General features: G+C 54.4%; 2 protein-coding genes across 6 annotated transcripts in view; one reads left to right on the top strand and one right to left on the bottom strand.

Moving 5' to 3' along the window:
* Nucleotides 1–2,238: 2,238 nt before the first annotated feature.
* On the top strand, nucleotides 2,239–21,933 carry CHERP (calcium homeostasis endoplasmic reticulum protein). Of its 3 annotated transcripts, none has more exons than XM_024560790.4 (17): nucleotides 2,239–2,354; nucleotides 2,664–2,837; nucleotides 6,713–6,897; nucleotides 8,024–8,161; nucleotides 8,428–8,579; nucleotides 10,164–10,275; nucleotides 10,362–10,451; nucleotides 11,669–11,945; nucleotides 12,728–12,903; nucleotides 14,104–14,539; nucleotides 16,017–16,255; nucleotides 17,385–17,518; nucleotides 18,764–18,850; nucleotides 19,319–19,468; nucleotides 19,561–19,677; nucleotides 20,156–20,250; nucleotides 20,507–21,933. In XM_024560790.4, the coding sequence occupies exons 1-17, from the start codon at nucleotides 2,330–2,332 to the stop codon at nucleotides 20,698–20,700; spliced, it is 2,781 nt and encodes a 926-aa protein (XP_024416558.2). In that variant the 5' UTR covers nucleotides 2,239–2,329; the 3' UTR covers nucleotides 20,701–21,933. The 3 variants fall into 3 exon arrangements, with proteins under 3 accessions (XP_024416558.2, XP_045051661.2, XP_045051660.2); XM_045195726.2 differs by having other exon boundaries at nucleotides 10,131–10,275; nucleotides 20,207–20,250; XM_045195725.2 differs by having other exon boundaries at nucleotides 10,131–10,275.
* Nucleotides 19,607–22,284, bottom strand: part of C9H19orf44 (chromosome 9 C19orf44 homolog) — a 15,412-nt gene continuing 12,734 nt past the window's right edge. For all 3 annotated transcript variants that reach the window (XM_024560794.3, XM_045195727.2, XM_053910912.1), the window contains exon 9: nucleotides 19,607–19,739. The gene's annotated coding sequence lies outside the window, so the exon portion shown is untranslated. The remainder of the gene's footprint in view (nucleotides 19,740–22,284) is intronic.

Below are 22,284 nucleotides of genomic sequence, written 5' to 3'. Positions count from 1 at the left end.
TTAAAAAGTGACAATACAGATTCATCAACTTGTTCCGGTTCACCTGTTAATGTGAAAAATGTGGTGTATCTTCAATTCACAAAAATGCATATACGCATGATACTGTGCTGTTTCTGAAGTCCGTCCACGGCTGATCACAAGTTAAAACTTCTTGATATAGATCTTTACTAGCATGAAAAAATGCCCATACTATCCATATGACTGAGCATCACATCTGGAGTGTTTGTGTTCGCTTGTTCTCTGGGCTGGCTCCCGCTACGGGGTAACCTTACCAGTGAGGCCCTGCCCTCCTCCCCTGTCAAGGTCTCAGCGCCCTGTTGTTTTCTTTAACAACACTTTTATTGTATGTTTACTGATTTATGGGTCTCTGATTCCAACCCCCCCGCAACGCCCCATAGACTGTGGGCTCCTAACAGCAGAACTTAGATTTGACTTGTTCGTCCACAAGCCACATCCAGCCCCCATTTCTGTGAACCAAAACCAGTCTTTACAGGTGAAGATTTGCAATCAACAGATGACAGAAAAGACTAACCTGGAACCCAAAAACATTTCATTCTTTTCATTAATTGACCTGTATTTTAAAAACCATACTTGACTGCATTTTGAATTCCCTCAGTAAAAAAGTTATGGACATTTTTCTCTTGGGTTATGAAAGTCTCAATTTTGCCTCTTGGCCCACAAAGCCTAAAATGTCTGCTATCTGGCCCTTTACAGAAGTTTGTCGACCCCTGGCCTAACGCAGTCTCTGGCACCCAGGAGGCAATCCCTAGGAGTCAAAAGGAGACATTTTGTAAGAGGCTCAGGTGACGGGATATCCACGGTCTGCTTTAGTTTCCTGCTCTTTATCTTCCCCCACACTCAGCGTGCCTTAACTTCATCCTCTACTGACGAAAAAGGAGCCACGTACTAAAAGCCCACAAGTTCAGGGGAGCCCAGCGTGGCGGCCTTACAAACTCAAGAGACGGAAAGTAAACTCATAGGGTGATCTGAACATAAAAATTCCTAACTAAAGACAGGTCGTGGCAGGTAGTTATGTCCCAGACATGTAGCTTTCTTGTCAAAGGTCAACGTTTACCTTCAGTGAGCCTATTATCTTTTTGCATCTAAGATAACATACATATGAAACGTCAGAATCATCATCTTTTACAGACCCCAAAGGGCAAGACCACACCACCATGAGCCCACGGAACTCCTGTCATCTTGTTCCCGCATACCATCTCGGTGTGCTATAAATGTTAACTGTCCCGTACCTATCAATGTAAAAGTATGTGTTTCTCTATTTTGCCTTTTTAAACAATCCCAGATATCTACCCCCACTCCGCTTTGCTCTCTCCCGCCCCCTTAATCTACCACCAATGGGTTACAGGTAACCCTCCTTACCTCTCCTCCTTTTTTCAACGTGTAAAATAAGCTGCCAAGATGCCATTCTCCAGAATTTGTTTCTCAACTTTTGGAAATTTTGCTTCCGGCAATTGTCAGTTTGGCTCAAATAAACTCATCAAAATTCTCTACAACTTTCGACATTTCTTACGTCCACACTCGCTTTAGAAGGAATTGTCATCGTTCCTTTCAGGAAGGTGGAGAGTCTTGCAGGCACCGAAGGTCGTGGGCACTCCTTCCAGGTGACTTTGAACGACTGAGCGGAAGCCACCCGAGCCCTACAGGAGCGTAGTCTGAGGCCGGCGGGAGTGGGAAGTCCCCACCCCAAGGTCTCCCAGCGCTTGTGGCCCCTATCACCGTTGGATCCTGCGAAAGAAACTGAGCGCGAGGGTCTTCGGAACTTCACTAAGCCCAGTTCGATCCTCGCCAAGCCCGGCGCCTCCGAATACTGCTTCTACCACGAGGCTGGCCTCGGAGCCTCCCGGACTCACCTCACCTCACAGTCTCCTCACTGCAGCTCCCCCTGAGAATGAAATGCAGGCCCTAACCCAAGCAAGAACTCCGCAGTCCCCTAGCACCGAGGGAAAGGCGGCCCACCAAGGGTGCAACGTGAGGAGAGGAGGAGCCCCGGCCAGAAATAACGGCCGCCCAGGCAGTTGCAGGAGTTCTGGGGCGGCGGGTGACAGAAGCCCACTCTGCGCATGTGCAAGAAGGCCTCTGCGCCTGCGCATCACCAGCCCCTCCCGCGTGCTTGGCTACGCGCGGCTTCTTCCCGCCCGCCTCTTGCCCTCACTTCCGGGGTTTCCTGGCGACGGCCGTAAGTGGCGGGAGGAAACAGCTCACGAGGCCCGCCGTAAACGGCTCCCTCGCGCCACTTCCGGCCGGCTTCTGCAGACGGCGCTGGTGGGGGATCGAGAGGCGCCGGAGGTCGTTCTTGGCGGCAGGAGCCATGGAGATGCCGCTGCCACCCGACGGTGAGGCCCAGCCCGGGTTTAGGGACCGTTTCTCTGTCCCCCGAATACCCTATTGGCGTACCCCGCCTCACGGAGCCCGCGGGCCTAGGAGGGGGCGGGGCTCGGCCTCTCGGGTTCGCCGGCGGCCTCTCCCGCGGGTCCTCGCATTCCCGGCGCGCTTGTGGTCCCTATCAGGATCCGTACAAGGGCGGCCTCTGTGGGGCCCACCCCTAGGGACCCCGACCTGGCGGACAGTGGCTAGTGCGGCGGGGCCCTCGGATTTGGGCGGTCCTCGCTGACGCCCCGCGTGGCCTTTTCTCCGTTCTCTAGACCAGGAGCTTCGAAATGTCATCGACAAGCTGGCCCAGTTTGTGGCTCGCAACGGGCCCGAGTTTGAGAAGATGACGATGGAGAAGCAGAAGGACAACCCGAAATTCTCGTTTCTGTTCGGAGGCGAGTTCTACAGTTACTACAAGTGCAAGCTGGCGCTCGAACAGCAGCAGCGTGAGTCCTCTCCAGTTCTCTGGCCGCACCCTCGAGAGATTCCTTTCTCTGATTCCAGTGCGGCTGTGCTACAAACCGCCCTCTTTTGGGTCTCATGCTATTTGAAAACAGGGCCGCTAGGCCTTAGTGAGCCCATTTGCTGTTCTTGGGCTTGCAGCGAGCGGTTGCTCAGTCGGAACGTAATGGAGAACGAGGTTATCGATCTTCCTCTGGGCTCAGGATCAGGGATTTTTCTGTTGTGCAGATGTGATGGCTGAGGTCAGCAGAAGTAGAGTGACTGCTTCAGTGTTTTTCAGGAAGGACATGATAGAGGCTGACGGGGACTCTTTTCAGGCGCTGTCCAGCCCCCTTTGTGGGCTCTTCTTGGGTCCAGCAAGGTTTTTGTGCATTTCAGTTGCTTGCAGTCCAAATCAAAAGGAATTGTCCCTCTGGGTTTTAGTTCTTGGCTGATGTTTATTGATGTTCACCGAGTTGGGCATCAGGGTTCTGGTCCTTCCCTCAAAGAGTTTAAGGTGGAGTTAGGAATCACAGCTGTCACTTGGATAATAAATAGCCGCCGGATAGTAAGGTACTACATCTGTCTTGTTCTGTAGCGAATCCCTAGTTTCTAAATATGTTGTTTGAGTAAATAGGGGATTGTCTGGTTGATGGGCGTTGAAAACTGAATGTAGCCTGTACTACAAGCACCAGCTTTTGTTTTGGGTCATTGCTGCCCTAATACATAGTACGTAGTACAGGATCGATAAAGAACTTGTAAGAAACTGCAAAGGTGCAGTGGTTTGAACAACAAGCCTGGTGTGTTCAAGTATCCATGGGAAGAGCCATGAGAGGCCTAGCATGGCTGGAGTGTAGAGCATGTGTGGGGGAGGCAAGCATTTGGTCTGGAGTGGAAATGCCAGGACAATGTTTGGGTTTTCTCTCTCAGTTCAGGGGTTCTTCTGCCTAGTTACATTTGAGATGGTGGTGAGGGAGAGCAGCTCCCTGAAATTGTAGGCAAAGTGTTGTATGTGCTTGCGTGTTTCTGGAGCACTCACTCCTTAGCTCTGGCCCACCAAGTTTAAAACCCCTTTTACAGGCAGTGAAGCCACGAGAGAGGTTGAAACAAAGGGGACCTGAGTCAGGTTCTTGTGGCCAGTGTGGCACGGCTGGAGGGAATGGGAGTGGGGGCTAGGACCACTGAGGCTGGCAGGGGAGTGAACAGGGCATTCGATAGTAAAGACTGAATTACGTCATTGGGTTGAGTCTGAGGGACTGGGGTTGGGGGGCAGGTGGGGTTAAGGGGTTGAATTCATGAACTTGGGCACCAGGTGGATATTGTTGGCATGACCAGGCAGGGAAAGACAGTGCTTTGGCTGGTGTGACCAGGGGGTGAGAGCTGCTTCCTTTGCCATGGGAGCCTGCTCACTTCACCTTGCAGGATTGGATATCTGGGGTGACTTGGGACTTGGTGCCATAACCCGGGAGGGATAGTGTGCTTCTAACAGGGGAAGGTTAGGACTCATGAAGTGCTTTCTGCAGGTAACAATACCTAGCTGGGATTAAAGAACGTATCAGAGTTAGCAAGACGGAAACCATCGGGAGAAGGGTGTTCAGGCAGAGGAAGGCACCTTAGGAGGGGCTAGGGAATGGAGGGGACAAAGGCTGAAGCTTCGAGAAGGAGGGCTTCTTAGAATGGCCCAAAGTGAGGATGCAGAGTAAGGAGAGCTGGCTTGTCAGGAACTTAGGGATTTTCCTGGGACCCTTGGAAGTTTCTTGGAGGGTTGGTTTCAGGTCTGTGTTCTGGAGCAGCATTAGCCACTGTAAAGACTGACGCCCAGGACTGTTATAGAATGGCATTTTGCAAACTTTAGTGAAGGACCAGTTTTTGTTTTTTTAAATCTCCACTTCATTGTAGAAAGTACACCTGTGCAAAATACAGTAAAACATGAGCTATAAAACATGAAATTACTGTGAAGACGCCAAATTCTCCCTTACCACTTCTGTATTGGCTTAGTCTTGGTAGCACCTGCCCAGTCCTTGAACCACACTTTGAGCAGCAGCACTATAGTTGCCATGTGGAGAAGAGGCAGAGGGGGCAGGACTGGATGCAGGGAGACCACTTTCAAGGGTGATGTGAGTGACAGCAGAGTTGTGCTAGTGACAGCAGGGACACCGACAGACCAGCGTGTGATCTAGGGGGCTGACTTGACAGCACGGGTTGACTTGTTAGGGTGAGGTGCAAGGGAAAGAGGAGGGTGTGTGCCTCGGAGGCTTCTGGCTTGGGTATGTGGGCATAGCAGTGCCAGCCGCAGGAGCCAGGAGTAGTAGGCCTGGTAGGGGTGGAACAAGAGGAAACGTGGGCCCATGTGAGGTGCCTGTGGGAAGCCGTGGGCTGTTCGAGCTGTAATTAGGTCCAAAGCTCAGGAATCCAGGAAGGACATGATAGATTTAGGAATCACGGTGTGCAGATTGTAGTTGCAGCCACAGGAACATAGCAGAGTGCCCTGGGGCTCTGGAGAGAAGACAGCTCTGGCATCCCAGCATTTAAGGGTTGGAGAGAAAGAGAAAGGGGCCGAAGGGGCAGCCACATAGGCCAAATGAGACAGGGGTTGTGGGGATGGGGATGGGTGGGCAGGTCCAGACTTGCCCTGGGCTGAGATAGATGAATTGAGGCAGAATCTTAGCTGTAAAATTGTTGAGAGGGGAGCATGGGATTAAGGGAGCGTTAAGACCGAAGATAGGTGTGTGTTTAGGTGCTGCTGGGAGGAGTCAGTAAAGAGGGAGAAAATGGAGAAATGCGAGCATGAGCACAGGTTTGCTGAAGAAGTGTCTTTGGGAAGATGGAAGAGGGTGTCCAGAGGCAAGTCAAGGAAGTCGTTCCAGAGGGTGTCCTTGGGTACAAACACTGGAAGGCTCAGTCGGGCCTGAGTAGTGACTGAGAGCCCCATGATGGGCCCAGGCAGCACTTTCACCCCATTTGCCTGTCTTTGTCCAGAGGCCTGGCCCCCTTGGGTGGGACTCAGGAGAGCTCCACAATGCATGGTTATGTTCAGACCAGACAGTGGTTCCAGTGGGGAGACCATTTTTCCAGCGATCCTTCCCATCGGAAACCCTGCTGTCCAAATTTCTATCCCTTTTCATCTGGCCAGATTTGGGGCACATGCCCACCTGACCCAGGCTTCTACCAGCAGGATGGGCATCCCACACTGGCTGAACCTGGACTGACTCCAGAAGTCTCTTGCCCCAGACAGAGTCAGGATCAGGAAACTAGGGGCTAGGTGGTAGGCCACAGCCTGTGCTCAGGGCTGGTGGCCTGCTCCTGCTGTGGCACCTCGGGTTTTTGGACTTGCTAGCCAGAGGTCAGGTGGCTTTGATATCCTGAAATTGAAGAGTAGATTAGGGGATAGTGGCAGAGGAGGCTGGGGGACTAGGGGAGGCACCCTTCGGGTCTGGGCTGTAGCCTGGATTTAGTATCAGTTCAGGCCTAGGTGAGGTGAAGAGGGTGAAGGGGGGTTGGCTTGGGCTTGGTCTGTGTCAAGGGACCCTGGGTAAGCCAGATGATGTTGGCCCAAGTGGCAAGGTTACAGTCTTGAGGTCTCCGGGGAGAGGACCAGTGCGGAGGTGGTAGATGGGACCCTGGAAGGAGGCTGGGTCTGGGCTCTGGGGAAATGGGTGCAGGGTGGGAGGGCCCAGCTGTAAGTGAGGGGAGTCTGGCAGACTTTGGTGGGGGTGGCTGAGGTGGGTTGTGTGGTGGTAGCACAGCACAGATGTCTTTTGTGGGTGGTGAGTGTAAGGAAGGGAGCCCCTCTGGCCTAGAGCTACCTAAGAGGCAGCCAAGGGAACATCTAGACCCTAGCCACTTTCTCATGAGGCCACCTTTCCTCCTTTCCTGCCAGTCATCTGCAAGCAGCAGGCCCCAGAGCTGGAGCCGGCCACAGCCCTGCCACCCCTCACGCAGCCCCCGCTAGCCCCTGCTACACCCATCCCACCTGCCCAGGGAGCCCCGTCCATGGATGAGCTCATCCAGCAGAGCCAGTGGAACCTGCAGCAGCAGGAGCAGCACCTGCTGGCCCTCAGACAGGTACGGGGCCTGCTCCTCTTCTTCCCTCCCGCTCCACCACCGCTGAGACCAGTGCCCTGAGTAAGCCCAGGGCCCTCCCCTTTCCTCTCTTAGGCCTAATCTGGGTGTCTGGAGCTTACCCCTGTGCCTCAATTTTTGTATCTGCACATTGGGACTCACAGGAGCTCTCAGGCATCAGCGCTGAGAGCTACTGTGAGTCCCAATGTGCAGACAGCATCAGCGCTGAGGGCAGTGCTGCCCAGCACTAGTGATACTCCAGGGCTGCTACCACTCCTGGCGTGTTTAGCCCAACCGCTCACTCTGGACAGAGGTTGCTTCTCTCTCCAGTAAAGTGACCGCACAAGCTGTTTGCTGGGGTAGACACCTGTGAGTGGGACTGTACCTTAGAAATTGTGAGTGCAAGGTGGCCTCTGGTGCCAAGGGTGACAGTTCTTACTAGCCAGATCACTCCAAGCTGTTGTGGGAAGGACCCTTCTGTTCCAATCCATCAGTTCTGATACTTAGGCTAAGTACAGTAGGATGAATCACCAGGAAAGTGAGCTAAATAAAAACTAAAACATCTGAAACACCAGCCCCAGCTTTATTAATTAGATTTAAGATTGCTGTCATATTGCTGACTGGAAAACATGCCAGATAACATACCTTCAATTTCTGGATGGAGCTCCTTGTAGGCTGGGGGTCTGTCCTCCGCCAGCTCTGAGCAGACCGCCCGTCACCACAGCAGGGCTGGATCCCAGTGGTCTCTCCATTCCCGATCTAATGGGTGAACCTCTGGCATCCTGTTTTAATTTCTGATTTCTTGGTTGCTAGTGAGATTGCTCTCCTTTCTCCTGACCAGGGACCATTTATACATCCTCTCTGCCTGTCCACATCGTTGCTCACTTTTCTTTTCTTTTGTGTTGAATTGGCCTGCCGAGATTCCTTGTTCTGCTCTTTCTTAACCATTCCATCTGTCACCTGGAGGGTGGGGTCAGACATTGTCTTTCCATGTCTTGTCTCATTCTACCCTCTGCCCGTTCTGCCTGCCATGGCCACAACTGTCTGACGCTGCAGACATGAGGGACAGGGCTTCCTGGTGCTGTGGCGGGGCACTGATGGGCAATCTCGGTCCCACCTGGCCTCTCAGGAGCAGGTGACAGCGGCGGTGGCCCATGCGGTGGAGCAGCAGATGCAGAAGCTCCTGGAGGAGACCCAGCTGGACATGAATGAGTTTGACAACCTGCTGCAGCCCATCATTGACACATGCACCAAAGATGCCATCTCGGTGAGGGCTGGTGGGCTCAGTGCTGCCAACAGGTGGGAGCCTGCTGAAGCCTGCCTGGTCTGGGGCTCCTGTAGGGGTGCCCTGTCTGCTACTGCCCTTCCCTCCTGAGCACCTCCAAGAGGGAGAAGGCAGGCAGGCAGAGGCTGTAGTGTGTAGCCAAGCCCTTGAGCACCACGCCTCAGCTGTGCTCTGACCTCCTTGGGCACCTGCCCACACTCTGGCTGGAGGAGCCCAGCCCTACTCACCCCTCGCTCTGGCTGTTGCAGGCTGGGAAGAACTGGATGTTCAGCAATGCTAAGTCCCCTCCACACTGTGAGCTGATGGCAGGCCACCTCCGGAACCGCATCACGGCTGATGGGGCGCACTTTGAGCTGCGGCTGCACCTCATCTACCTGATCAATGATGTGCTGCACCACTGGTAAGGGCCCCCAGGCCTGGCTCGGCTCGCCCTCCGGCCCTCTCACGGCCACTGCTCTTCTCTCGGTAGCTTGGCCTGTCCCAGGATGGGGGTCACTTGTCTAGAGACCCTGGGGGAGGGTCAGTCTATGCCATAAGCACCACTACCACCCCCCCCCCACACACACACAAATGCCTCGGCCCATTCCCAGGCCCCTCACCTTACCTAGGGCCACCATTCCTTGGCCTCTTACTCTCTTGCGGCAGCTTCTACTGTCTCTCATCATTTCTCTGTTGGCTGTCAGCTCCCCCTCCTTGATACACACACACACACCTCCAGTCACCTAACTGCCCTGCTTCAGGGCTCTTGATGCCAGGTTCCCCTTGCTGACCATCCCACACCACTGAGACCAGTCCCCCACCCCCACAGCCTTCCCCAGGCCAGACCAGTGTTTACATCTGCACTTCCTTGGGGCCTTACGACAAAGGTTAACTTAAGGAACCAGATGCCTGAGCCAAGCAGGCCCCGGGAGGAGACAGGCAGAAGGAGACGGTGCTAGTGAGGCTGGTGTGTGGCTACCGTGTTTGGCTTTGAGCTTGGTCGGCTGAAGGGTTTGATGCCGGTGAGGGCAGCAGAAACTGACCTGCCCGCCTTGTCCCGTCTTCCATTGCATGTGCATCCTGGGTGCCTGCTCTCCCCATCCCCCACTCAGCCACTCCCTACATTGTTGTTCCCTTAGTTCTCTGGTATAGGGAAATAGGCAGCTGCCCGGAACCTTCCCTGCCTTCTTGCTTTACCCACCGCTCTTCTGACTCCAGGGACGCTCTGCAGAGACAGCCCTGTCCTCCCTGTCCTCCCACCTGGACTGCTCTCCCTCCCCCGACCCCAGGCACTCCATCCTGTCTGTGAGCTCCCTCTGGTGAGCTCGATGTTGGGAGGGGTTTCAGCCACTCGCCATCTGCCTCGTGTCCTCCCTGGGAAGCAGCAGATATGCCGTCTGGGCTCTGTCACTGCCACGCTGGGGGCCCTGTGCCACCTCAGTGTACAGCTGCCAGGGCTTCCACACCCATGTATGCTTAGAGTGCCTCCCAAAGAATGTGGGAGCAGGTTCCCTTGCCTGGCCAGCCTCAAGTCCCCAATGCAGGGAACACTCCTGCTTCCTGAAACGTGGGGGCCAAGTTGGGGGTTTTTTGTGCACAGGGCATGACAGTGCTCAGCAAGGCCACGTAGACAAGTCCCTGAGCCCACAGCAGCCCTGGCTGGTCCTTTGTGGACAGTGGGGCTCTCATAGGCCCTGTTTCTGTCCTTGGTTGTGCCACTCCAGGAAGGAAGGATTCTCTTACTAATGAGCAGACCAGGGTGACAGGCTTTGCTCTGAATGTCCCCAGCCTGTGATTTTTTTCCCTCCTCCTCCTGCTCTCTATCTGTCAGTTGGGCCCAAGTGCCAGCACAGGTCTTGTGGGAAGCCCAGCCCTTGTCCCAGCCAGGTTGGGGGCCCGTTCCCTGAGAAGGCAGAGGGTGCTGTGGCTGGAGCCGCGATGGTAACGGGCGCGTGGCCGGGTCCCGCCCCAGGGCCCTGATGCGCGGAAGGTCTCTCCCTCACAGCCAGCGCAAGCAGGCCAGGGAGCTGTTGGCCGCTCTGCAGAAGGTTGTGGTGCCCATCTACTGCACCAGCTTCTTGGCCGTGGAGGAGGACAAGCAGCAAAAGATCGCCCGGGTATGTGGTGCAGCCTGGAGGGGGAGGTGGGCAGGGGCTGGTCATGTTGTTTCCCCCTGACATGACCTTGTCCTCCCCACATCCAGCTCCTGCAGCTGTGGGAGAAGAATGGCTACTTTGATGACTCCATCATCCAGCAGTTGCAGAGCCCGGCCCTGGGGCTCGGCCAGTACCAGGTGAGTGCTGCTACCTCTCGAACCACACCCCCAGGCCAAGCCAGGCCACCCTAGCAGTTTTTAGAAGTCAGGGGGCTCATCTCTCCAACCTGGGCTGGAAGCAGCTGGTGGAATGGTAACTTCGGAGCCCAGGTGTGCCTTGTGAACATTGGGGGCTGAGGTCTGAGCAACAGCCTTGGGGGCCCTGTCCCATGTGCAGTGAGGGGCAGACACTCCCAGGTGAGACCTGTTGGTGTGCTTGTGACCCAGTTCCCAGTTTAGGCCCTATTCGCAGGGTGTCACCAGCCTGTTTGTGCTGGTCCTCCAGGTGTGCATTCACGTGATGGGGACATGAGGAGACCCCAGTGTAGTCTAGGCTGCTGTGGCCATCCCCGCGTGCAGTCGGTGCTCCTCATTCACGTGTCTGCCTTTGCCCAGAACACAGGCGCAGGGTAGGGAGGGACTTCCTGGTCCCCTCTGCCATGGTACCAGCATCACTGCCCCATGCACAGCTGCTGGAATAAAAGGCACAGCTCACACCCCTTCTCTCAGGCCAGAAGGCCTGGCTGCATGTCACTCGCTGTATGCAGGCTGCTTTCCTCAGCGATGGTCCTAAATACCATCCCCCCAATGGGGGACTGGCTCTTGCTCAGAAACAAACAAGGAAGTGCAGTTCATTCTTTGTCTACTAAAAATGGACTCGTTACCACCATCCAACAATGACGCCGATTGCTTTTTTGCTCCCAAGTTTACAATAGCAGCTCACGATTACTGAGCTGCTCTGTATCAGTCCCTTTCCGTGTGTTAGTCACCACCTCCTCCCTGAAATCCTCGGAAGTTTGTCTCAGTGTTGTCCCATTTTGCAGATGAGAAAAATGGAGGCTTAGGGAGTTGGTGACTTGTTCAAAGCCAGACAGAGAGTAAGCGTGTCCCGGAATGTTTGTCAGCGACATGTTTAAAGTCTGTGTGGCCACCTAAGGCACAGTTGTCACTGCTGGGTTCCGTTATCAGGGAATTCTAAACTGCATTCATGTCACCAAGGCATTGGCTAGATTCAGATGCTCTGGTTATCAAGACCAAGTTGATTGTTTTACATGACAGTCACCTGCCTGCCCCACTGCCCATGGAACCACCCCAACTTCCCAGTGCTTTCCCAGCATTTGTCCCCATACTGTTCCCGAAGGGGTGGGCCCCAGGGCCTGAACACTGAGTGCCAGCTGCCCTTTTCTCTCTGCCAGGCCACACTCATCAATGAGTACTCCTCAGTCGTCCAGCCAGTGCAGCTGGCCTTCCAGCAGCAGATACAGACCCTCAAGACGCAGCACGAGGAGTTCGTCAACAGCTTGGCCCAGCAGCAGCAGCAGCAGCAGCAACAGCAGCAGCAGCAGCAGCAGCAGCAACAGCAGCAGATCCAGATGCCGCAAATGGAAGCCGAAGTCAAGGCCACGCCACCACCACCTGCCCCACCGCCGGCCCCCACGCCTACCCCAGCCATCCCACCAACTACCCAGCCTGGTATGTGGCCCCCTCTGCACCCACCCTTTGGGGGCCAGCCCCAGAAAGCAGCCTCCCAGCCCCTCCCCACCCAAGAGAAGGGCTCTGATTATATAGTCACAGGCCAGATTCTAATCAATTTAAAGCGCCAGGCTGGGGGATTTCACATGTAAGTGTAACAGAACTTTCACAGCTCAGACGGTTCACCTGTCAGGGCTGTCCCAGAGAACAGGCAGAGAGGAAAGGGCCCAAATCATTTTCCAAGACCAGGGTGACTTTCTCATCGGATGGGCAGGGGCAGGGCAAGAATTAAAATATAATACAGTGTTCTCTCTAAATAAAGATGTGGAAATACTAAACAAAAACTTAACAAGTGAAATCCAGCCAAATATTTTTAAAATATGTTATGACCAAAAAGGACATGCCCCAGGAATGCACAGGGCTGGTGTAACTCTAAAAATCTAATGAAATAACAGATCAAATGAGAGGAAGTGATCTTTCAGCTAGATTCAGAAAAGTTGATAAAACTCAGTGACGATAAAGTTCCTCAGCAAACTAAAATTGACGTGGCAGACCTGAGACCTTGTCGTAGAGCTCTCAGAGGGGAGTGTGTGTCCTGTGTGGGGCGGTCTCCCTCTTTCGCTGCCTTTCCAGCGGTGACTAGTGTTCAGTGGGGTCACGAAGCCAGGATTTACTGGGAAGTAAAGCCCAGCCTGGGCTGCCTGGGTATTTGCTGAAGACCGTTTGGGGTGGGGCCTTCTGCTGCTGGGGCCTCTGCTAACTGCCTTCTTGCCTGGCTCTAGATGACAACAAACCTCCCATCCAAATGCCCGGCTCCTCTGATTACGACGCCTCAGGAGGGGTCCAGGACCCTGCAGCCACCGGCCCCCGGGGCCCTGGGCCCCACGACCAGATCCCGCCTAACAAACCCCCCTGGTTTGACCAGCCTCACCCCGTTGCTCCTTGGGGTCAACAGCAGGTATTTCTTCTTCTCTGGCGCTTTGATCATTTGGGGTTCTCAGTAACGGGTCCCCATTTTCCTGTGAGTGCTGGGAAAGTCCACAGAGTTAAGTACAGGAGGGTGTTCCCTTTCCTTCCCTCTTTTGACTGGTCCAACTAGCAAAGTGTCCATATCTTGTCACCCTGGAAAGAATATGCTGGTTTTATAAGGAAAGAGAAGGTCACAAGTGTCAGGCTGGCAGCATTTTCTGGGGCTGAGATACTGGTCACTTCCTCCTGTTCCCTTGGGGTCAGAAACTTCTAGGCCAGGGCAGGGGTCATCTCATCCAGCATAGCATGACTGGGAGTCCCCCAAGAACAGGGTCCACTCACCAAGGGTCTGTCCTGGTTTGGCGGTCCACAGTCAGCCATGGCCTGGCAATGCACTTGGCCTGCCTGCCCATGTGGTGTCTTACACATTTTTAAATGATTGCCATATTTAAAATCTGGTTTCCTGGCTTCCTGTGGGTATGGTGGCCTGGGCCGGCCTCCCTGTGGTGGTGGTCAGTGGAACTAACCAGCCATGACCCTAGAGGTGGGCCTTCTGGTCGGCCTCATCTGGACACACCCTCCCCTGGCTCTGGGTTTGGGTTGCAGTCTGGCTTGTAAGTCTTCAGAGGAGCAGCTGGGTGAGATCGGAGCTGTCTCATCTTCACCCTACAGAAACGTTTCCTGGCATGGACCCAGGAGCAGACATGAGGCAGGGTTTGAGGGGCAATAGTTGACGTGGGAAATGACCCAGGAGAGAAGGCAGCACAGGATAGAGGGGAAGTTATTAAAGGGGGTGTCTTCAGGGTAGGAGGCCACCATGGGCTCCTGGAGTTCAGTCCCTCCACATGCCCTGGGCACGATGGGGGAGGCGCCTCTGCACTGTCCACAGAGGAGTGGACGGGTCCAGAGCCCCTGTTCGGGGGGCTTGCATGCTGACCCAAAAGAAGATCTCAGCCAAGATGTGGGTGCAGCAGTTGGGAGTCGGGTTATCTGCATGGACATGAGGGGCCAGCGGTGGGGCAAGTACCACAGCATCCACTGCACATGTCAGTCAACGAGGCGCCATGGCCTGCCCTGGGCAGCGCCCAGTGGACCATCAGCATGCAGCACCTGGCACTGTGGACGCCAGATGTCTGTAGGGTGCTGAATGAGCCTCGTGAGTGGCTTACATCTGCTCTTTGTTTTGCAGCCTCCCGAGCAGCCCCCCTACCCGCACCACCAGGGCGGGCCACCCCACTGCCCGCCTTGGAACAACAGCCACGAGGGTATGTGGGGTGAGCAGCGCGGGGACCCAGGCTGGAACGGCCAGCGCGACGCACCCTGGAACAGCCAGCCCGACCCCAACTGGAATAGCCAGTTCGAGGGCCCCTGGAACAACCAGCACGAGCAGCCACCCTGGGGTAGTGGCCAGCGAGAGCCGCCCTTCCGCATGCAGCGGCCGCCACACTTCCGTGGGCCCTTCCCACCCCATCAGCAGCACCCTCAGTTCAACCAGCCGCCACACCCCCACAACTTCAACCGCTTTCCACCCCGCTTCATGCAGGATGACTTCCCCCCGAGACACCCCTTCGAGCGGCCGCCCTATCCTCACCGCTTTGACTACCCCCAGGGGGACTTCCCTGCTGGTGAGTGTTCTGCCAGTTTAGAGGCCCCCAGTGCACACAGCCTTCTCTTGCCCCTGGTTCCTGGAGAAGTCCAGGTTGCCTGCCTGGAGGAGGTGTCTAACAGATCTGTTTCCTGAGCAGACTGATGGCACTGCTCTTGGTCCTTGGTGTGTACCTGATGTGTCTTGAGTCTAGGTCACATCGGGGTCATGTGATGACAGAGGTGAACAGGCTGGTGACTCAGGTGTTGGCAACAACTCTACACTGGGCTGTGGAGGTGTAACCTCCGGGTCCCTCTCCTCACACTCCCAGGAACAGGGCACCATCTGTTTATCCTGCAGAGAAGGGAACACAGACTCCAGAAGGAAAAGTAACCCCCGAGTGCCCACAGCAGCAGGCGGTCGGGTGCCGCTGAGCCCGGGGCCCACACTGCTGTCATGGGGTTGCTTCCCTGTTCCTTGTCTGAGTTTTTATCACTTTCTCTGCTTACTCTTTTTTTCAAAGAATCTTTACTTTCGTTAATTTTTTCTTTTTAAAATAACTTCATTCCTACTGTATTACTGCTTCTACCTTTATTTAAATTGTTTTTAATTTATTGATTTTAGAGAACAGAAGGGAGAGAGACATCGACTTGTTGTTCCACTTTATGCATTCATTGGTTGGTTCTTGTATGTGCCCTGACCAAGGATTGAACCCACAACCTTGGTGTATCGGGACAGTGCTCTAACCAACTGAGCTAACAGGCTAGGGTGCCTTTACCTTTATTTTTAAATCCATTCTTGGTTATAAATTCAGCTCAGAGATCACTTAGCAGTTTAATTGCTTGAGTTAATGCCCTAGGATGGCATGGCAGAGGCCCACGGACTGGGTGGCTCCAACAGCAGACATTGGCTGTGTCCTGGTGGAGGTAGGGTTGGTTTCTTCTAGGGCCTCGGTCCTGGGTTTGTAGACAGCCATCTTCTCCCTGTGTCCTCACATGGTTGCCCCTCTCTGCCTGTCTGTCCAAATCTTTTCTTTAAGTCACATGGATCAGGACCCACCCATATGAATTTATTTTAAGTTAATTACCTCTTTAACGGTCCCGTCTCCAAATGCAGTCACATTCTGACGTACTGAGGGTTAGGACTAGTGGTGAATTGGGGCGTGGGGGATGCTGTTCAGCCTGCAACATTGTTGTTTGAAGGTTCTGTGATTTCCCTGTGGTTCCTTCCTTAACCTGTGAGGTCCATCAGGTGCTGCTGTGGGTGCAGGACAGGCCCCTCCAAGCCAGGTCTCACCTCCTCCCTCCTCCCTCATGTGCTACATTGCCTAAGCAGTGAGTGAAGGAGTGGTAGAGAAGGTGCCAGACAGGGCTGCCCAGAAACTGGGTGTTGGCATCTTTGCCTCTCTCTGAGCCCCTTTCTGCTGTCACTTGTCACCTAGGAGACTGTGCCTGAGCCCTTGGTACTGCCCAGCTCGTAACTTCCCTGCAAGCCTGAAACAAGTTTTTGTTTTGCAGAGATGGGACCCCCTCACCACCACCCTGGCCACCGCATGCCACATCCTGGGATCAATGAGCACCCACCCTGGGGGGGGCCCCAACACCCTGACTTTGGCCCTCCTCCCCATGGCTTCAACGGACAACCCCCCCACATGCGGCGACAGGGCCCTCCCCACATCAACCACGATGACCCCAGTCTGGTCCCCAACGTTCCCTACTTTGACCTCCCCGCTGGGCTGATGGCCCCCCTTGTGAAGGTAAGGTCTGTGGTGAGTGCCAAGCTTAGCAGCACGTGCTCGAGCCAGTGCCTCTGTCTCCATGTGAAAAGTCCACAGGTGGAACCCATTTCCCATAGGCTGCAAAATTGTGCTTCCCAGGCTACTTCCTTCTCATTTCCCACTCCCCAGGAACTTGACCAAGCCAGTGATAATGCGCCAGCACCGGCAAGGCCCATGCCACCTTGCTCCCTCTGCACCTCCCTCCCAGTGCTGCAAGTTTGGTGTCACTTGGAGCAAGCTGGGTTGCACATGAGGGACAGGTCCTCACAGTGCTAGTCCTTGGAAGCCACCTTGTCCAGGGGCTGATGGCACAGGGATTTTTCAGGAAAGGGGTGGCCTCTGGGGTGTGCCTTTGGGGAACTCAGGAATCTGCAGACGTGGGGTAGTGTGAGGGGTGAGCTGAGCAAGGGGCTAGGGCTCCGGGGGCCCTGCTGGTCACTGCCCTTTCCCATGCCCTCTGAGCCACCACAGATTACTGCTGTCAGTAATCTGTGCTCCCCTGGAACAGCCAGCACGAGCAGCTACCCTGGGGTAGTGGCCAGCGAGACCCACCCTTCTGCATGCATCGTGGAAGGTCCCACAGATTCCCCACAGAATCCCAGTAGAGAAGAGTCCGCCAGGGTGCGGGGAGAGGTAGAGGTAAAGGGGCGAACGATGAGCTGTTACTGAGAAGGGGCTCCTGGGTCCAGCTAAAGCTGTTGTGGCTGTGGGAGGGCCTATGGAGGGAGAGGACAAAGCATGGGGTAGGAAGTCGGGGCACAGGGTAACATCTGCAGGTAGGGCATCCAGGACTCATAGCCTGTCTGAATGAACCAGGGGCTCTTTCTGTCTCAGCCTGAGGCCACATCATCCGTGTACGTTTGCTACAGAAAGAATTCTGTGGCTTTTATCAGCCTCAAGGGGGAGTCCTCAACCACCTTATTTAGGATGTGGCTGAAGCCCTGCCAGAGGGTGGACCTTCCAAGAAGGGCAGGATGAGCACTTTGTTGCCCAGGGCAACCTGAACACCAAGCTAGGGCCTATCTCCTGCCTCTGGGCCTGCAGACTTCTGGGTGGGCCTGACGGGGGCTCCAGCAAGGAGCAGTGACAACTGTGTTCTCCACTGCAGCTAGAAGATCATGAGTACAAGCCTTTGGACCCTAAAGACATTCGCCTTCCACCCCCCATGCCACCAAGCGAGAGGCTGCTGGCAGCTGTGGAGGCCTTTTACAGCCCTCCTTCCCATGACAGGCCCAGGAACAGGTATGCAGCCTGGGGAGACCCAGCAGTAGGGCAGGTGATGGGAGGGGAGTCTATGTCCCATCTCCCAGCCCGTCTTCCCTAACTTGGCCTCACAAGAAAGACTCGTACCAGCCATGCCTTCTGCCTTGCTCAGTGTGGTGTGAGGCCCAGGTGAGAAGTGTGATGTATCTAAGAGAAATCGCCAGTTTGAGTTAGAGGGTCTGTCTCCCCCTGGCTGTGGGTGATGTGTGTCACACATAGTGGCCCGTTTTTTTTGGGTTTTTTTTTTGGGTTTTTTTTTCCAGACTCCATTTATTTCTAGAGAGAGGGGAAGGGAGGGGAAAAGAGGAGAAAAATATCCACATGGGAGAGACATAAGATCAGCTGCTTCTTGCATGCACCCCAACCCAGGACTGGGCCTCCAAGCCGGGCATGTGCCCTGACCAGGGATTGAACCAGTGACCTTTTTGCTTTGTGGAATGATGCTCAACCAACTGAGCCACACCAATCAGGGCTGCATAGTGGCCTTGATGAAAGGCTTTTGCAGCTCTGGCTGGGTGACGCGGTTGGTTAGAGCATCATACTGGTACACCAAGGCTGTGGGTTTGGTCCCCAGTTGTAGCACCTACAAGAATTAACCAACAAATGCATAAATAAGTAGAACAACAAGTGGATGTTTATTTCAAATCAATAAGTAAAAATTGAAAGGAAGGCTTTTCTACTTAAGATCTATCCATTAGAACAAGAACTTACCTCAGACGTGGCACATTTCAGAAGTGGCTCACTGCTGCACACCGAAGTTTTGTCACGGGTCCCTTTCAGGATACCCTTCCCCCATGACCTCTTTGCCAGCCCGGCTGAAATGGTTTCCCATCCTGTGCCAGGTGCAGGAGTCTGACCCCCTCGTCCCCAGCTTCAGTATGACCACAGGCCCTAACCCACCTCAGCTCTTTTCTTGAAACAGCAGTTCGGAAAGGCCGGGAGCCGGGCGGGGCCAGCGTACAGCCCAGTCTCTCCACTTGCCAGCAGGTGTCTGGCCTCAGCCTGCTTCCGTACCTGAGAAAGGGTGCCGCGGAAATGGCTGCCCAAGTGCTGTCTGGGTGGGCATGTGTTCAGCGTCCTGAGTGAAGGAGGGGGGGAGGCTGTCCACCTCTGAAGGTTTGTGGCGGGTGTGGGAAGGCTTACTCCTGGTGAGCTTTCCCCAGTGCCCTGTGTTGGGGAGAGGGGTGGTGGTGTGGTCACATGGGGATTACCCCTGTCTTACAGCGAAGGCTGGGAGCAGAATGGCCTCTATGAATTCTTCCGAGCAAAAATGCGGGCCCGACGACGGAAAGGCCAGGAGAAGAGGAACAGGTAAGGGTGTGTCTGCTAATCTGTGGAGTCATGGTCTCCCTGGCTGGATCTTGTCGTGAATTCCCTTAGAATGAACCAGACACACTGTTCTGTCACATCCTAATATGTCATAGCATGCCCCAACACCTTACATCCTGCCCGAATATAGGATGTCACACACACCCCCAAACACAGGCAGAGGAAGTCAGGTATGGCCTCTGCCTGGGTCTGGGGTCTGGCCCCTGTGACAGAGGCACTGGGTGGGAGCTGTCCCACAAGCCTGAGTAGACTGAAAACACCAGCACAAGAAAAGGTTGCTATGGTCTGTATTCACGAAGCTGCTTAGGAACACAACACCCTGGTGTGAATGACGTGGCCTTACCCCGACATGCACCCATAGGGTCCTCCCCAAATCGGGTTGGGATGGCAGGCTCAGCTTGTGTGGGAGCCGGGGGGTGCTGGCTCCAGCTCAGCAGCCTCTCCCTGCAGCGGACCCTCACGGTCTCGGAGCCGCTCCAAAAGCCGAGGACGTTCCTCCTCTCGCTCCAACTCGAGGTCCTCCAAGTCATCTGGCTCATACTCGAGGTCACGGTCACGTTCCTGCTCCCGTTCCCGCTCCTACTCCCGTTCCCGCTCCAGGTAGGCAGGTTCCACCTCTCGGGGATTGGGCCTGAGGCTTCTGCATTGCCACAGGGCTGACCAGCAGGGCTGTCCCTTCCCTTCCCCAACAGGAGCCGTAGCCGATCCCGATCCTCAAGAAGCCGCTCGAGGTCCCGCTCCCGCTCCCGGTCCAAGTCATACTCCCCAGGGAGGAGACGTCGGTCGCGGTCCAGGAGCCCTACTCCGCCGTAAGATTTCTGTCTTAACTGTCCAGTGACCTGCTGGTAGCACTGGAACCTCTGAGGCTTTGCTGTGAATGTGAAACGTGTCATTAGAAGACATGCTCGCAGTGGCCTGTGCTGGAACAGCACCTCAGGGACACCCAAGCACTAATGCGGTGACATTGGCGCCTCCTCATCTCACACTGTGGTCTTACCTTTTTGTGGTCACGTTGTAAAGCCTGAGGCGGTGGCTGGGCTGTGTTTCTAACCGTTTTAGGGTTTGGTGTGCCCCACCCTTGCTGCACAGTGGGGGGCAGGAGCCATCATCTTAGGGAGCACCCTTACTTGGCTGGCGAAGAGGATGAAGAAGAGTGGTGGAGACACAAACTTGTGTGTCCTACGCTGTGACCGCTCATACAAGCCACACCCTGTAACATTCTAAGAGTTTTCATTCCAATAAATGTACCAGCTCTTTTTTAAAAGACGTAACCTGTCTTAATTTTAGTTCTTCAGCTGGTCTGGGTTCTAATTCAGCACCTCCTATACCCGACTCCAGGCTTGGGGAAGAGAACAAAGGACATCAGATGCTGGTGAAAATGGGTAAGGTTCTGGGCTCAGGGTCGGGGATGATGGAGTCGGAGGCAGTTCCGACTCACCACCGTGTCTTTGAGAAAGGGCAAGCCCGCAGGGTTCTGCTGGGCATTCTTTCCTACTTTTATCAGCTCTGCGTTTACAAACAGCATTTATGCATGTTGCTCACCTCCCCAAATGCATTCCTGTTTAACTTTGTGTCGGGGGAAGGCACTAGATTATAGTTTTTGTGGGTTGTAACCACTCACCCCTCTTTCTTCCTAAGGCTGGAGTGGATCTGGCGGCCTCGGCGTGAAAGAACAAGGGATCCAGGACCCCATCAAGGGGGGGGACGTGCGGGATAAGTGGGACCAGTACAAGGGTGTGGGCGTGGCCCTGGACGACCCCTACGAGAACTACCGCAGGAACAAGAGCTACTCCTTCATCGCCCGCATGAAAGCCAGGGACGAGTGCAAGTAGGAGTGGTGAGGAGCCACACCAGCCGCTGGCAGCTTGGCCATTGGGACCTTCCTGGCTTATTGGCTACGGAAGATGGTAGGGACAGCTCAGTTCTCACGCAGCCTCCATCTTTGGAGAGCAACAGAAGAGAAAGACAACCACAGCATGCCTAGTGACCAGTGCCGTGCTCACCCGCAGGGAGGCACACGCCCCACCTGCAGACCAGCTCTAATGTAGAAGTAAGATTCACATGAGAAGACACCCTGAACTCATTCCCTGGACAGTGAAGCGAGACACATGAGCCCCTCTTCCCCGGACAAGAATCTTTGACACCGGAAGGGATGGATGCCTCACATCTCTACCATCTGGTGTGAGTCTCCTTAACTCAGCAGGCACGTGTGTGGCGGCCCTGGACGAGCACACCAGCCCCCCAGACGAGGGGCGTGGCGGGCCAGCTCCGCAGCCCGCACCCCCCACACATCGTGACAGAGCTCAGGCCAGGCGCTAGCACTGCTCACTCTTCGAAAATGGAAAAACAAAACCTTGATTTGCAAAGTTAAACAGGGTTTTCATTTTTACTCCAAATGGTTTAGTTTTCAGAAAAGAAATACTGATCTAAGATGATCCCCAGTGAAATAATTTGAAACCTAATTCCTCCAAGACATACTGGCCCTTAGTTTAGTAGTTTTGTTGGGGTTTTTTTTTTTTTTTTTTTTTTTGGAAAGTTAGCCATTTACCAGTATCTCCAGAAACAAAAGGGTCTAAGGAGATGGATCTGAGGCATCTTCAGGTCACAGAATGACACCTGTGGAGGACCCGTGACCTTAGTGTCTGCTTGTGTTTTTCACTTAAAGGAACCCCAACACCAGCACTCGTGTGCAATAGCCCACTCAGACCGACACACCGCCTGCTCTGTCACTTTTCCTACCCACCCCTCCAACCACACGGAGGTGAGGCCTGCAGGGAGCCACAGGGTGCCTGCGCCGGGATTGGCTGTATTTGGCATCTTAGGCAGCGGGGTGCAATGCCGTTTATTTGTACAGAAACGTTTTTGAAAAATTCTTTTCAATAAGATGCAAAATTCTCTCCAACTTTTCAACCTGATGTGATAAAATACTTGATTTTGTTCTAGGTTTCCTGTAGCTGTGTATTGTTTAAACGCATCTGATTCAGGATAAAGCATAAACACTTGCTGTTAACAATTTCTTGTGGGTTTTACTGTTTTGCCTTCAAATAAAGACTTTTTCATAAAGACCTTTTTCTCTGTGTGTTGACCTCCAAAGTGTGCTCGGGCTCAGTAGGGAGGAGGTGTGTCTTGAGTGTGACTCTGCACTCTAGGCTTGGGTCAAAAGCTCTGCCTGGTGTCCCATACCAGGGTCCCCAGTGTGGACCCCTGGCCCTGTGTCCTTGTCAGTGAATGGTACTTCTCATCCCCTCCCCCAACCTACCTCAGCTCATTAGGAAGCCAACACCTGGCCAGGTGGAGCCATTCCATGGGGCCCCGAACAGGCCAGCATCCTGTGTTACCGTGAGCTCCACCTGGGTTCCATTTCTGCCAGTCTGTGGTCCATCCTCTTTGTTGCCGGTCACATCAAGGAGGTGGGG

Source organism: Desmodus rotundus, chromosome 9 (genome assembly GCF_022682495.2).
Source record: "Desmodus rotundus isolate HL8 chromosome 9, HLdesRot8A.1, whole genome shotgun sequence".
Taxonomy (NCBI): domain Eukaryota; kingdom Metazoa; phylum Chordata; class Mammalia; order Chiroptera; family Phyllostomidae; genus Desmodus; species Desmodus rotundus.
The sequence above is the reverse complement of the archived record's forward strand: the minus strand, read 5'-3'. Positions and strand labels throughout refer to the sequence as shown.

Excerpts from the sequence above, each read along its gene's own strand:
- CHERP (XM_045195725.2), top strand. The coding sequence starts at position 2,330 with ATGGAGATGCCGCTGCCACCCGACG. Across the intron at positions 2,838-6,712 it reads GGCGCTCGAACAGCAGCAGC|TCATCTGCAAGCAGCAGGCC; the intron begins GTGAGTCCTCTC and ends CTTTCCTGCCAG. Across the intron at positions 20,251-20,506 it reads TCAGATGCTGGTGAAAATGG|GCTGGAGTGGATCTGGCGGC; the intron begins GTAAGGTTCTGG and ends TTTCTTCCTAAG.